The 13481-nt window shown below is 38.8% G+C and overlaps 1 protein-coding gene across 42 annotated transcripts in view; it reads right to left on the bottom strand.

Annotated features, from left to right (window-relative positions):
- Positions 1-13481, bottom strand: part of RNF17 (ring finger protein 17) — a 124958-nt gene that overhangs the window by 50133 nt on the left and 61344 nt on the right. For 22 of the 42 annotated variants that reach the window (XR_010150389.1, XR_010150391.1, XR_010150392.1 and 19 more), the window contains 3 exons: positions 13095-13248; positions 8485-8600; positions 7105-7225 (listed from right to left, as the gene is read on the bottom strand). Coding sequence is in view for 35 of the 42 variants with exons in the window: in XM_522632.7 (XP_522632.5) it covers positions 7105-7225; positions 8485-8600; positions 13095-13248 (391 nt within the window). In the remaining 7 variants the exon portion in view is untranslated. Of the gene's footprint in view, positions 1-7104; positions 7226-8484; positions 8601-12755; positions 12903-13094; positions 13249-13481 lie in introns of all 42 variants that reach the window. The other 20 variants (XR_010150387.1, XR_010150386.1, XR_010150388.1 and 17 more) reach the window with 1 other exon arrangement.

Genomic DNA, 13481 nt, shown 5'->3' with positions numbered 1-13481 from the left:
TCCTAAGTATTTTATTTTTTTGCAGCTATTGTAAAAGGGGTTGAGTTCTTGATTTGATTCTCCACTTGGTCACTGTTGGTGTACAGAAGAGCTACTGATTTGTGTACATTAATCTTGTATCCGGAAACTTCGCTGAATTATTTTATCAGTTCTAGGAGCCTTCTGGAGGAGTCCTTAGGGTTTTCAAGTTAAACAATCCTATCATCAGCAAACAGTGACAGTTTAACTTTTTCTTTACTGATTTGGATGCCCTTTCTTTCTTTCTCTTGTCTGACTGCTCTGGCTAGGACTTCCACTACTATGTTGAAGAAGAGTGGTTAAGAGTGGGCATCCTTGTCTTGTTCCACTTCTCAGAGGGAATGCTTTCAACTTTTCCCCATTCAGAATTACGTTGGCTGTGGGTTTGTCATAGATGGCTTTTATTACATTAAGGTATGTCCCTTGTATGCCAAATTCCTGGGAGTTTTAAGCATAAAGGGATGCTGGATTTTGTTGAATGCTTTTTCTGCATCTATTGAGATCATGTGATTTTTTATTCTGTTTATATGGTGTATCACATTTATTGACTTGCATATATTACATCCCTGCATCCCTGGTATGAAACTCACTTGATCATGGATTACTTTTTTGATATGTTGTTGGATTCGGTTAGCTAGTATTTTGTTAAGGATTTAACATCTATGTTCATGAAGGATATCAGTCTATAGTTTTCTTTTTTGGTTGTGTCTTTCCTGGCTTTGGTATTAGGGTGATGCTGGCTTCATAGAATGAATTAGGGAGGGTTCCTTCTTTCTCTACCTTGTGGAATAGTGTCAAAAGGATTAGTACCAATTCTTCGATTATCTGGCAGAATTCTGCTGTGAATCCGTCTGGTCCTTTTTTTTGTTGGTAATTTTTAAATTACCATTTCAATTTTGCTGCTTGTTATTGGTCTGTTCAGGATATCTAATTCTTCCTGATTTAAACTAGGAGGGTTGTATTTTTCCAGAATTTATCCAATCTCTTCTAGGTTTTCTAGTTTATGTGCATAAAAGTGTTCATAGTAGCCTTGAATGATCTTTTGTACTTCAGTGGTGTCAGCTGTAATATCTCCTGTTTCGTTTCTTAGTGAGGTTATTTGGATTTTCTCTCATTTTCTTGGTTAATCGTGCTAATGGCCTATCAATTTTATTTACCTTTTCAAAGAACTACCTTTTCTTTCATTTATCTTTTGTATTTTTTGTTTGTTTCAATTTCATTTAGTTCTGCTCTCATCTTGGTTATTTCACCAGGTTTGGGTTTGGCTTGTTCTTGTTTCTCTAGTCCTTGAGATATGACCTTAGAGTGTCAGTTTATGCTGTTTCAGTCTTTTTGATGTAGGCATGTAGGGCTAGGAACTTTTCTTAGCACCCGCCTTTGCAGTGTGCCAGAGGTTTTGATAGGTTGTGTCATTATGTCGTTCAGTTTGAAGAAATTTTTAATTTCCATCTTGATTTTTTGACCCAATGCTCATTCAGGAGCAGGTTAATTTCCATGTATTTGCATGGTTTTGAAGGTTCCTTTTGAAGTTGATTTCCAGTTTTATTTCACTGTGGTCTGAGAGAGTGCTTGATATAATTTCAATTTTCTTAAATTTATTGAGGTCATATGGTCTTAGAAATTTCCATACGCTGAATAGAATGGGTATTCTACGGTTGTTGGATGAAATGTTCTGTATATATCTGTTAAGTCCATTTGTTCCAAGGTATAGTTTAAATCCAGTTTCTTTGTTGACTTTCTGTCTTGATGACCTGTCTAGTAATGTCAGTGGAATATTGAAGTCCCCTACTATTATTGTGTTGCTGTCTATCTTATTTCTTCGGTCTATTAGTAATTGTTTTATAAATTTGGGAGCTCTAGTGTTAGGTGCACATATGTTTAAGACTGTGATATTTTCCTGTTGGACAAGGCCGTCTACCATTATATAACGTTCCTCTCTATCTCTTTTAACTGCTGTTGCTTTAAGTTTGTTTTGTCTGATATAAGAATAACTACCCTTGCTCGTTTTTGGTGTCCATCTGCATGAAATGCCTTTTTCCACCCCTTCAGTTCAAGTTTATGTGAGTCCTTATGTGTCATGTGAGTCTCCTGAAGGCAGGAGATGGTTGGTTGGTGAGTTCTTACCCATTCTGTGGTTCTGTATCTTTTAAGTGAGCATTTAGGCAATTTACATTCAATGTTAATATTGAAACGTGAGGTACCATTGCATTCATGGTGCTCTTTGTTGCCTGTGTACTTTGGTTTTTTTGTTTTTTGTTTTTGCTTTTTAACTTGTATTTTTGTTTTACAGGTCTGGTGTGATTTATGCTCTGAAGAGATTCTGTTTTGATGTATTTCCAGGATTTGTTTCAAGATTTAGAGCTCCAAAATTTTAGTAGTTCTTGTAGTGGTGGCTTGGTAATGGCGAATTCTCTCAGCCTTTGTTTGTCTGAAAAAGACTGTATCTTTCCTTCATATATGATGCTTAGTTTCACTGGACAGAAAATTCTTGGTTGATTAATTGTTTTGTTTGAGGAGGCTGAAGATAGGGCCCCAATCCCTTCCAGCTTGTAGGGTTTCTGCTGATAAATCTGCTGGTAATCTGATAGGTTTTCCTTTATAGGTTACCTGGTGCTTCTGTCTCACAGTTGTTAAGATCCTTTCCTTTGTCTTAACTTTGATAACCTGATGACAATGTGTCTGGGCAAAGATCTTTTTGCGATGAATTTCCCAGGTCTTCTTTGTGCTTCCTGTATTTGGATATCTAGGTCTCTAGCAAGGCCTGGGGAGTTTTCCTTGATTATTCCCCCATTTTCCAAGCTTTGTGCTTCTTGTATTTGGATGTCTAGGTCTCTAGCAAGGCTGGGGAAGTTTTCCTCAATTATTTCCCCAAATATGTTTTCCTGAGGAAGAAGAGAAGTCTATGGTTTGGTCGTTTAACGTAATCCCAGACTTCTTGGAGGCTTTGTTCATATTTTCTTTTTTCCTTGTCTTTGTTGGATTAGGTTAATTCGAAGACCTTGTTTTCGAGCTCTGAATTTCTTTCTTCTACTTGTTCAATTCCATTGCTGAGGCTTTCCAGAACATTTCGCATTTCTAAAAGTGTGTCCAAAGTTTCCTCAATTTTTGATTGTTTTAAGCTATTTCCTTGAATATTTCTCCCTTCACTTCTTATATTGTTTTTTGGATTTCCTTGCATTGGGCTTCGCCTTTCTCCCTGATTAGCTTAATAACTAATCTTCTGAATTATTTTTCAGGTAAATCAAGAACTACTTCTTGGTTTGGATCCACTGCTGGTGAACTAGTGTGATTTTGGGGGGGTATTGAAGAGCCTTGTTTTGTCGTATTATCAGGGTTGGTTTTCTGGTTATTTCTCATTTGGATAGGCTCTGTCAGAGGGAAGGTCTAGGGCTGAAGACTGTCGTTCAGATTTTTTTGTCTCATGGGGTGTTCCCCTGAAGCAGTACTCTTCCCCTTTTCCTATGGATGTGGCTTCCTGTGAGCTGAACTACAGTGATTGTTGTCTCTTTCTGGGTCTAGCCACCCAGAGAGTCTACCTGGTTCCGCACTGGTACTGGGGGTTGTCTGCACAGAGTCCTGTGATGTGAACCACCTATGGGTCTCTCAGCAGTGGATAGCAGTGCCTGTTCCCATTGAGGTGGCGATGGGGTGAAATGGGCTGTGAAGGTTCTTAGCTTTGGTGGTTTAATGCTCTATTTTTGTGCCAGTTGGCCTCCTGCCAGAGGTGGTAATTTCCAGAGAGCATCAGCTGTGGTAGTACGAGGAGGAACCGGCGATGGCCGGGGCCGTAGAACTCACAAGATAATATGCCCTTTCTCTTCAGCTACCAGGGTGGGTAGGGAAGGACCATCAGGTGGGGGCAGGGTTAGGTGTGTTTAAGCTCAGACTCTCCTTGGGTGGGTCTTGCTGAGGCTGCTGTGGGGGATGGGGGTGATATTCCCAGATCACTGGAGTTGTGTGCCTAGGAGAATTATGGCTGCCTCTGCTGAGTCATGCAGGTTGTCAGGGAAGTGGGGGAACGATGGCAGTCACAGGCCTCACCCAGCGCCCACGCAAACCAAAGGGCCAGTCTCATTCCCACTGTGTTCCCCCCATCAGCCCCAGTCTGTGTCCAGGTGGAGAGCAATATGGATTTGAAAACCTGCCCCAGGCTATCTGCCTCCCAGCTGGGAAAGAAAAGGGCTTGGTTCTTCCCCTGCCTGTGGAGTCTGCACACCAGATTTGTACCCTCCCCTGAGTTCTGGCCAGGAGGCTTCTCACCCTGTTCAAATTGTTACCAAGTTCAGCTAGAGATTTCCTTCTCCCTATGGAGTTTTACACCCTGCTCCTCTCCCATTGAATCCCTGTGGCACCAGGCAGGAATGGGCTGCTTGGGGGCCCAGTGTGCTCCCAGGGCCTTTCTGCTGCTTCTTCTACCCCTATATTTCGCTCGGATCTCTAAATTGACTCAGCTCCAGGTAAAGTTGGAAACTTCTCCCACAAACAGACCTTCAGCTTCTCCAGTGGAACTGTGTTTTCAGGAGAGGAGGGTCTCCCTTTCCCACTTCTGCAGTTGGGGTACTCAGTTTTGGGGGCTCTCCCGGGTCCTCCAGGAGCAGTCCGCTTCCTGCAGAGGGTTTGTTGCTTTTTTGTTGTTGTTGTTGTTAATTTGAGATGAAGTCTCGCTCTCTCACCCAGGCTGGAGTGCAGTGGCACAATCTCGGCTCACTGCAACTTCTGCCTCCAAGGTTCAAGTGATTCTCCTGCCTCAGCCTCCAAGTAGCTGGGAGTAACAGGTGCGTGCCACCATACCCAGCTAATATATATATATTTTTATTTTTAGTAGAGATGGGATTTCACCATGTTGGCCAGGCTGGTCTCAAACTCCTGACCTCAGGTGATCCACCCACCTCTGACCTCCCAAAATACTGGGATTACAGGCATCAGCCACCACACCTGGCCTAAAAAGCTTTTTTACCAGGAGTTGAAAAAAAAAATTCCTGGCTACTTTTCAATGTTCCAGATAAATTATCTAGACACAAAAGGCTAAGCAACACTGAGCCTCAATAAACTTTGATCTCCCCTGCTTTCCCATCTCTTGTGTTAACTTTAGTTCTTTGGTTTTATACTTCTTATGCAAAAAGTTCTTTATTCCAATAGGGTCAACTTTCTCTGTGTTCTGTACCTTTATCATCTTCCCTGCTCTCCTCTTAATCAAATATAAATGTTCCTTGCTTTCTAAGGTAACACGGCACGTATTAATGGCAGGTTCCTGTTCTCAGCTGTGGTAGTTCACTTTATTATAAAGGTCTTGAACTCACAATTTTACTGCTGTGCAGGTGAATGGGAAAAGACAGTTTTGGTTGGGCAAGGCCTTCTGGCACTCTTTAAATAAAATAATCTAAGTTAATAACGATGCCACAGCTAGTGTTTAGATGTCACTGGTATTAAATAATTATGTGAGAAAGAAAGAAGAGGAATCAAGAAAGAAACCCAAGAAATCTTGATTGACTGTCCATGGGAAATTATTCTAGGAGGGGGCAAAAACCCCACGAAACATGATTCCTAAAGGAAGGCTGGAAAACAGTTATACAGGTTAAAGTTGGCTCAAAATCAGTGGAGACTGTTCAAGGACCAAGAGGTCTTTAATTCATTTGTTCATTTCAGAGAAGCTAGATAGAAAACTTCTATAGCCTAAGGATACAGTCTGTATAATCACATTCCTCTTAAATGACACTATTTCTTTAGAACAATTTCTTGTTCTGAAGTAAATAAATTATCAGAGATATACTATCATTTCTAGGTTATGACTTTGAGCAATTCATTTCTAGGCTCCAGTTTCCTCACAGTGAATAGTCCAATAGTCTTACGATAAAGGAAATGCATGGATACAGTAAAAACTACCCCTGAAAGTCCTATACATCTATGCTAAGTAAACATGGTCTCATATATCCTGCACTACTATTCATTAAGCCCAGCCCAGCCAGTGTGTGTTACAACTTTGGAACTGATCAAAATATCAGATGAAAAACAGATTCCCAGTCAGGCAAAGTGGCTCACACCTGTAATCCCAGAACTTTGGGAGGCCGAGGAGGGAGGATCGCTTGAGCCCAAGAGTTCGAGACTGGCCTGAGCAACAAAGTAAGATCCCATCTCTACAAAAAAAATTTAAAAATTAGCTGGCCATGGTGGCACATGCCTGTGGTCCAAGCTACATGGGAGGCTAAGGCAGGAAGATCACTTGAGCCCTGGAGGTTGAGGCTGCAGTGAGCCATTGTTCACACCATTGTACTCCAGCTTGGGTGACAGAATGAAACCCTGTCTCAAAAAACAAAAAAACCAAACCAGATTCCCAATCCCCCTATCTAAAACCCTTGGGGCCAGGCATGTTTCAGAATTCAAAATTCTTCTAATTGAGAAAAGCTACTCGGCACCTATCGTGTATATGTATCTAATACCCCAGCAGAGTCTGGGGCAGCAGCCCACAAACATTATCTTGAAGTAAAATATGAATATTCACTATAAACGAGATAAAAACTATATACAGCCTCATGCCAATTCAGAACCAATTTTGCTGCTGAACTTTTGATTTTCAGAACTTGTTATGTTACAAAATTGTGGGCTAGTGGTCAGACTCTATTTTGGTCCCAATTGCTCCAAAAAAGGAATAACTTTTTTCAAATTATGCTGAGAACCCACAGTTGAATTCGCTTAAGCCAGTGAGACAAAAAACAGCAAGGAAAAGCTGTTTACCAATCATGTCTCACCTCCCCTCACTTTCCTGGAAATTAAACGTTAGCATCCACTATGTTAAGGGCAAGGACAGAGCCCTAGCAAAAATGCAAACAAATAAAAGAAGCTAATTCCTAGCTTTAGGGCTTTCAAGGGGCCATGTCAAGGGTGACTTGATCTTTTATGGTGATTTTTGTCCTGATGACTTTAGAGTCCATAAAAGATATAATTCCATTGTACCTAATTCTCAACAAATCTTATCTCTCACCACTACTACTGATGGCACACTGAATTTATTCTAAAATTTGACAAATGTTATTATTATTATTATTTAAAATCATATGTGATTACATAACAAGTAAAAATGGAACTTACTGATAACTGAACATGTCATAAATTTATCTTGAGCCTTTTCTTCAAATTTTTCTTTAGCTTCTTTGGACCACTGCATTGTCCTTTTATATGGTTCAATATAGGCCAACTTACATTTAATTGCCTGTGTCAGACAAAATTCCACCATTAAGAAAAAAATTTAATTTCTACCTACTTTAGAATTCAAGTTTTATGTAAGTGTGTACAAAACTAATCTTTATGTTTGAATTTCATACATATTAGAAATAATCAAATAATGTGTGAAGGTGTCTGTAAAAGTACTTTATAAACACAAATCATTGAAATCAGCACAGTATTTGGCTGAATGAACTGTTGTACATTCACATACTGGAATAACAAGCATTCATTAAAGACACTTATGATAGATTAATTACTTGTAAAAAGCAGGTTACAGGATGATTTATAGTCTGATTCTATAACTGCTGAAAGCACAGAAGATGTATCTGGAAGTACAGATATCAAAAATATTGAACAATGATTCTGAGTGATTCTCCCTTTTGCTCATTTGTTTTTTTTCTTTGAGACCGAGTCTTGCCCTGTCACCCAGGCTAGAGGGCAATGGCATGATCTTGGTTCACCGCAACCTCCGCCTCCCGGGTTCAAGCAATTCTCCTGCCTCAGCCTCCTGAGTAACTGGGATTACAGGCACACACCACCACGCCCAGCTAATTTTTTGTATCTTTTTAGTAGAGATGGGGTTTCATCATGTTAGCCAGGCTGGTCTCAAACTCCTGACCTCATGATCCCCCCACCTCGGCCTCCCAAAGTTCTGGGATTACAGGCATGAGCCACTGCGCCCAACCTGCTCATTTGTATTTTAAAATTTTTTTCTATAATACTACACACTTCCTAAAATGAAAAACACGGCTTAAAAACAACTCAAACAACAGTATATAAATTAGAAAACAAGGCTCCTTCTTACCCTTCTTTCAGAATACTACTCCTCCCCAGAGATAAACAAGGTTCAGTTTTTTACATATTCTCCCAGGTTTCTCTATTGTACACACATATATACTTAAGTATAAATACGATCACAGTAGAAGTACTTCTGAGATAAGCATTTTTAACTTGATATATCATGAACGTGACTCTTACCACAATATATGATCTCAAAATGATATATTAAAAGCTGCCAACAAGTACTTAAGACACAAATATACCTGATTAATGTTTAATATGCTTATTTGCCATGATATACATATTATTTCCTCAATAGTAACCACAGCAACATTTATCTATAGTCCCTGTATCAGCAACTAGACAAAAAGGGACGCTAACATTTCTATGGTGACAATAGCTTCTAAAAATACTTCCATATTTGTGCTGATATTCTAGCCCTAGAATTCATAATAAATAGATTACCTTCTCTGGGGCATTCAGAAACTCATCCTTTATTTTACGCACGTCTTTGATTGTTATTTTTGCAGTATTACCAAAGTCTACATATTTAACTTCAACTTCCTGATGTCCAGGCAATCCTTGAAAAATTATGAAATTAGAAATTACAAACTTGGAAACAGAATTATCTAGAAAAATTTAGATTGGTTTATGGCCAACTAGATTAGAATACTTTTAGCTTCAATATACAAACTTAATACTTTTTAAAATGTAAAAAATATTTCAAATATGTGAACCCTGAAATCATCCATAGTGCAGACTTATAAGAATGAAAAACTAGTATGCTTTAAATATTCAAAGGATAGCCAAAATCAGGATAACAAAATTATATGGCAGGTGGTATGACTTAAAAGTTAAGAATTAGGCTTTGAGTCAGACTGACCAGTTTTGAACACTAGCTCCGTCACTAAAATTCTATGTGACCTAAAGCAAGCTAATTAATATCTCTAAGATATTACCCTGAGCAAGTTACTTTTTCTCTCTAAGCCTCATTACTTCATCTGTAAAACGGGTATACCAATATAATCTAACTTCACGAGATGTTTTTGGAGGATTCGCCTATTTAAAAAGCACAAGGTACAAAGTAAGCACTTAATACATGTTTACCGTGAGTCAACACAGGTGATCAAACAAGGCAAAAGATTCAACAAAGATTCATTCATATAACAGTATCTGTGAAATTTTGAAAAAATATTGTACTTGGGGCATATTGCAAAAAAACAAGTAGAGAGAGACCTCTGTACCAGTCTATTCTCTATACTTTAAAGAAATCTCTGGAAGTTTCAAACACAGAGAAGTTTTTAAAAAAGACGTATCACACACTAACCTTTTTGAAAATACTCAAAATACATAGTTTTCAAACTTAAAGACTAATATAGTATCTATCATTTCAATATGCAAAAAAGTCCAGTATTCTCTGCTCCTTGGGAGAAGTAGAAGCAAGTGGCACAGCACTAGCACTCATTCAAGATGACACTTCAAACATAGGCCCTATGGTAGGAGATATCCATGATAATTGAGAAGATAAGTGTTATTATAAAGCCAAAAGATGGGGGAACCTCTCCCAACTTCCACTGGAATCCCCTTGCTAGAAGGATGTTCTCAATTCTGCCAATGCCATTACATTCTTACTCTTCCTAAAGTCTCTGAATGGAAATGTAGTTTTAAACAAATAGATGGATATGGAAAGTAATTTAAAGAATGTTATTGTTTTATCTAAATTATCACATGAGAACAGAGTCAGACATGGAAGGTCTCAAATTTCCCCATTTATGTTCTCTGGAGAAACTATGGGAAGATGGCTCCATGCGAAAAAGGGAATTAAACTCAAGAGGTAAACATGGCATCCAGAAAACAAGGGATCCAATACTGGAGGACAATGAAGTGTAGAGCCAACTGAAATACATTTCCAGAATAAAAAATGTGTAGTAAGGCCTAGGGGGTAAGCAGCCCAATTGGAGAAGATAAAGGATGTTTTTGGCCACATGTGATGGCTCACACCTGTAATCTCAGTGCTTTGGGAGGCAGAGGCAGGAGGATCACTTGAGCCCAGGAGTTTGACCCCAGCTCTACAAAAAAAATATATAAATTAGCCAGGCGTGGTGGCAAGTGCCTATAGCCCCGGCTAATCTGGGGGCTGAGGTGGGAGGACTGCTTAAGCCCAGGAAGCAGAGGTCGCAGTGAACCATGATCATGTTCCACCGCACTCCAGCCTGGATAACAGAGTAAGACCGTCTCAAAAAGGATGTTTTCATGCTTAAAAAAAAAAAAATCAAACTAACATTTATCATATGGAAAATGGTTTTGAACTATTAAAAATACACTCACAAATTAAAAGAAAATAAAGTGAAAAGTGAACATAATTATGAACTCACAATAGAATTTAAAAAAGTATACTTTATGGCTTTATTTACACAGAGTATGAATTTAATGAAAAATTGTGATACAACTATAGAAAAGAGAAAAAGGAGGACAAAAGGGCTATGGAGATCCAAAACTTGTCTGACAGAATAACAGGTAATATCTAAAACTGAAGTGTCAACTGAAGTATTACATATTAGAAGAAGGAACACAAGTAAACAACGAAACAGCTGAAAGAATGAAAAGTAATTGCCTTCAAGGAGGGAAGTGGAGTGTGTCTTTTAGCATTAACTTTTAAATTAGGCAGATAAAAAACAAAAGAGCTACTATTCACCAAACCAAGTATCATCTTCAAGAGGGAGTTCAACAGGACCACACAAGATACAGGAAAATGGGCCAAACAAATCACACATACATTTCTATTAGCACCCCAAAAGTGGTGCTAATAGAAATGAAGAAGAAGTAGAATGAGCACCATGCACACTCCATCTTCCCCAAATGTTACTACTCAAAGATTTCAGAGACCTTATTGTTCACCAAATAGATAACATTTTCAAGCCAATAATCCTAATTTGAAAAGCAATTGCAAAGTCCTTAGTGTCATGAAAATGCTTTTGTTTGCTCCAAAGATATTTACGAAACTATACAGTGGTATCTTCATTGCAATCACTGGAATGTTTTTGTCTCAAAATTCATGTTGAAACTTAATCCCTAATGCAGCAGTAGTTGGGAGGTGACTGAGTCATGAGGGTTCTGCCCTCATAAATGGGATTAGGTGCCCTTATAAAAGGGCTTGGTGAAGGGAGTTTGCCTTCCTTTTTCATACTTCTGGCATCAGAGGATACAGTGTCTCTCCCCTCTGGAGGATGCAGCAACAAGGCACCATCTTGGAAACAGAGACTAAGCCCTCAATAAAACAGTGCCTTGATCTTGGACTTTTTTAGACTCTAGAATCGAGAAGTAAATTTCTATTGTTTATAAACTACCCAGTCTATAGTATTTTATTACAGCAGCACAAAACAGACTAAGACATTCATAAGAACCACATTTGAAAATCTGTAGTTAGTTCAAGTCACTAACCATTAACAAAATTAAAATCAGTGGTGACAAATGAAGGATAGAAAACTCAGGTTGCAAGAATAGTTTTGACACAAACAGAACTGATTATATATTAGGAATAATTTGTAAAGATCTTAGATTACCTTAATAATGGAAAAAACATTTTAAACAGTATCAAACTAAAGTAAAAAAAATTGCCCGGCACAGTGGCTCATGCCTGTAATCCCAACATCTTTGGAAGGCTGAGGCAGGCAGATCATTTGAGGTCAGGAGTTCGAGACCAGCCTGACCAACATGGCGAAATCCCATCTCTACTAAAAATAGAAAAAAATTAGCCGGGCGTGGTGACTTCTCTTTTTTTTTTCTTGAAACAGAGTTTTGCTCTTGTTGCCCAGGCTGGAGTACAATGGCACAATCTCAGCTCACCGCAACCTCCGCCTCCCAGGTTCAAGTGATTCTCCTGCCTCAGCCTCCTGAGTAACTAGGACTACAGGCATGCACCACCATGCCCAGCTAATTTTTTATTTTTAGTAGAGACAGCGTTTCTCCATGTTGGTCAGGCTGGTCTTGAACTCCCGACCTCAGGTGATCTGCCTGCCTTGGCCTCCCAAAGTGCTGGGATTACAGGCGTGAGCCACCGCACCTGGCCTTTTTTTTCAGACAGTCTTGCTCTGTCGCCCAGGCTGGAGTGCAGTGGCGCAATCCCAGCTCACTGCAACCTCCACCTCCCAGGACCAAGTGATTCTCGTGCCTCAGCCTCCTGAATAGCTGGGCTTACAGGCACACACCACCATGCCTTGCTAACTTTTTATTTTTAGTAGAGACAGGGTTTTGTCATGTTGGCCAGGCTGGTCTCGAACTCTTGGCCTCAAGCGATCCACCCACCTCAGCCTCCCAAAGTACTGGGATTTACAGGCATGAGCCACCACACTGGCTTTTTACTCTTTCAATTAAAAAAGGACATATCTACAAACTAGAAAGTATATAAAAGAAACAACACAATGGGTTAAACTACCTATGGTGTATCTAATTTCATAACCCACAAAAGCTTAGTCTGTAATGTTCTGTCTTAGTCAATGCTGGGGAATAATAAACTTTATTATTTTTGTTGCTAATACCTCCATTTTCATAAATCTTCTGTCTTCAATCCCACTTTTTATTCTTCCCATTATTTCATAAGTTGAATCAATTACTTAAGGAGGATGTAGAAAAAGTAGAAAAAATATATCGAGAAAACTAGCAGTTCAGTCAATAATTCCCAGGAAAGAAGAATATATTAAAATTGAAGGGAAGCAGAGAGGACACAAAGGACTCACCTTTAATTTGTACCTTGACAATCAAAATAGCATGGGACAGACAAACAGTCAACATCAAACTAGAGTTCACCGGTTTTTGAATAATTAATTTCTGTTGCTTTGTTCTATCTATACAACTTTTCCAGCAAGATTCCCAATGGTTAAGTTCTAGTCAAGTCAAACAAAATATCAGGAGATAGATTCACCTTTCAACATTATCACTAGCTTTTCTAAAGACAGATGGCAGAGCAAATGATAAGATCAAATAACATTACTTCCAAGACTGAATTGGTACCAACTCAAATGATATTAGTTTTGAAGTATGACATCTCCCTGTAGAAACAGCATGCATTCTCCTACCGATAACTTTTGCTCGGTACCAAATTCCATCTTCAAATTTAGCTACACAGGCTTGATCTTGAACTGGACAGAGGATTTCCAGATTTTCTCCATCTTCACTTTTATAGAATTCCTCGATTGTGTTTAATAGAAATAAAATATCCCGGCCCTCTATCTAGCAAATAAAGGGATAAAGCACTGTCATTTCACAGAAACTTAAAATGTAAGTGTTGAATGAATTACAAGCACTGTCATTGAAATTATGAAACATTAAAACTTGAATTGAATGTAAATCTGTCAATTGTGTTACGTAATTTATTTTACAAAATTTTATTGCAGAACCAGTATAGAAAATTAGTATAGACATAAAAATAAAGTCACATTCTGCCAGACAACTTAGTGTATATA

This window comes from Pan troglodytes, chromosome 14, assembly GCF_028858775.2.
Source record: "Pan troglodytes isolate AG18354 chromosome 14, NHGRI_mPanTro3-v2.0_pri, whole genome shotgun sequence".
Lineage (NCBI taxonomy): Eukaryota > Metazoa > Chordata > Mammalia > Primates > Hominidae > Pan > Pan troglodytes.
The sequence above is the reverse complement of the archived record's forward strand: the minus strand, read 5'-3'. Positions and strand labels throughout refer to the sequence as shown.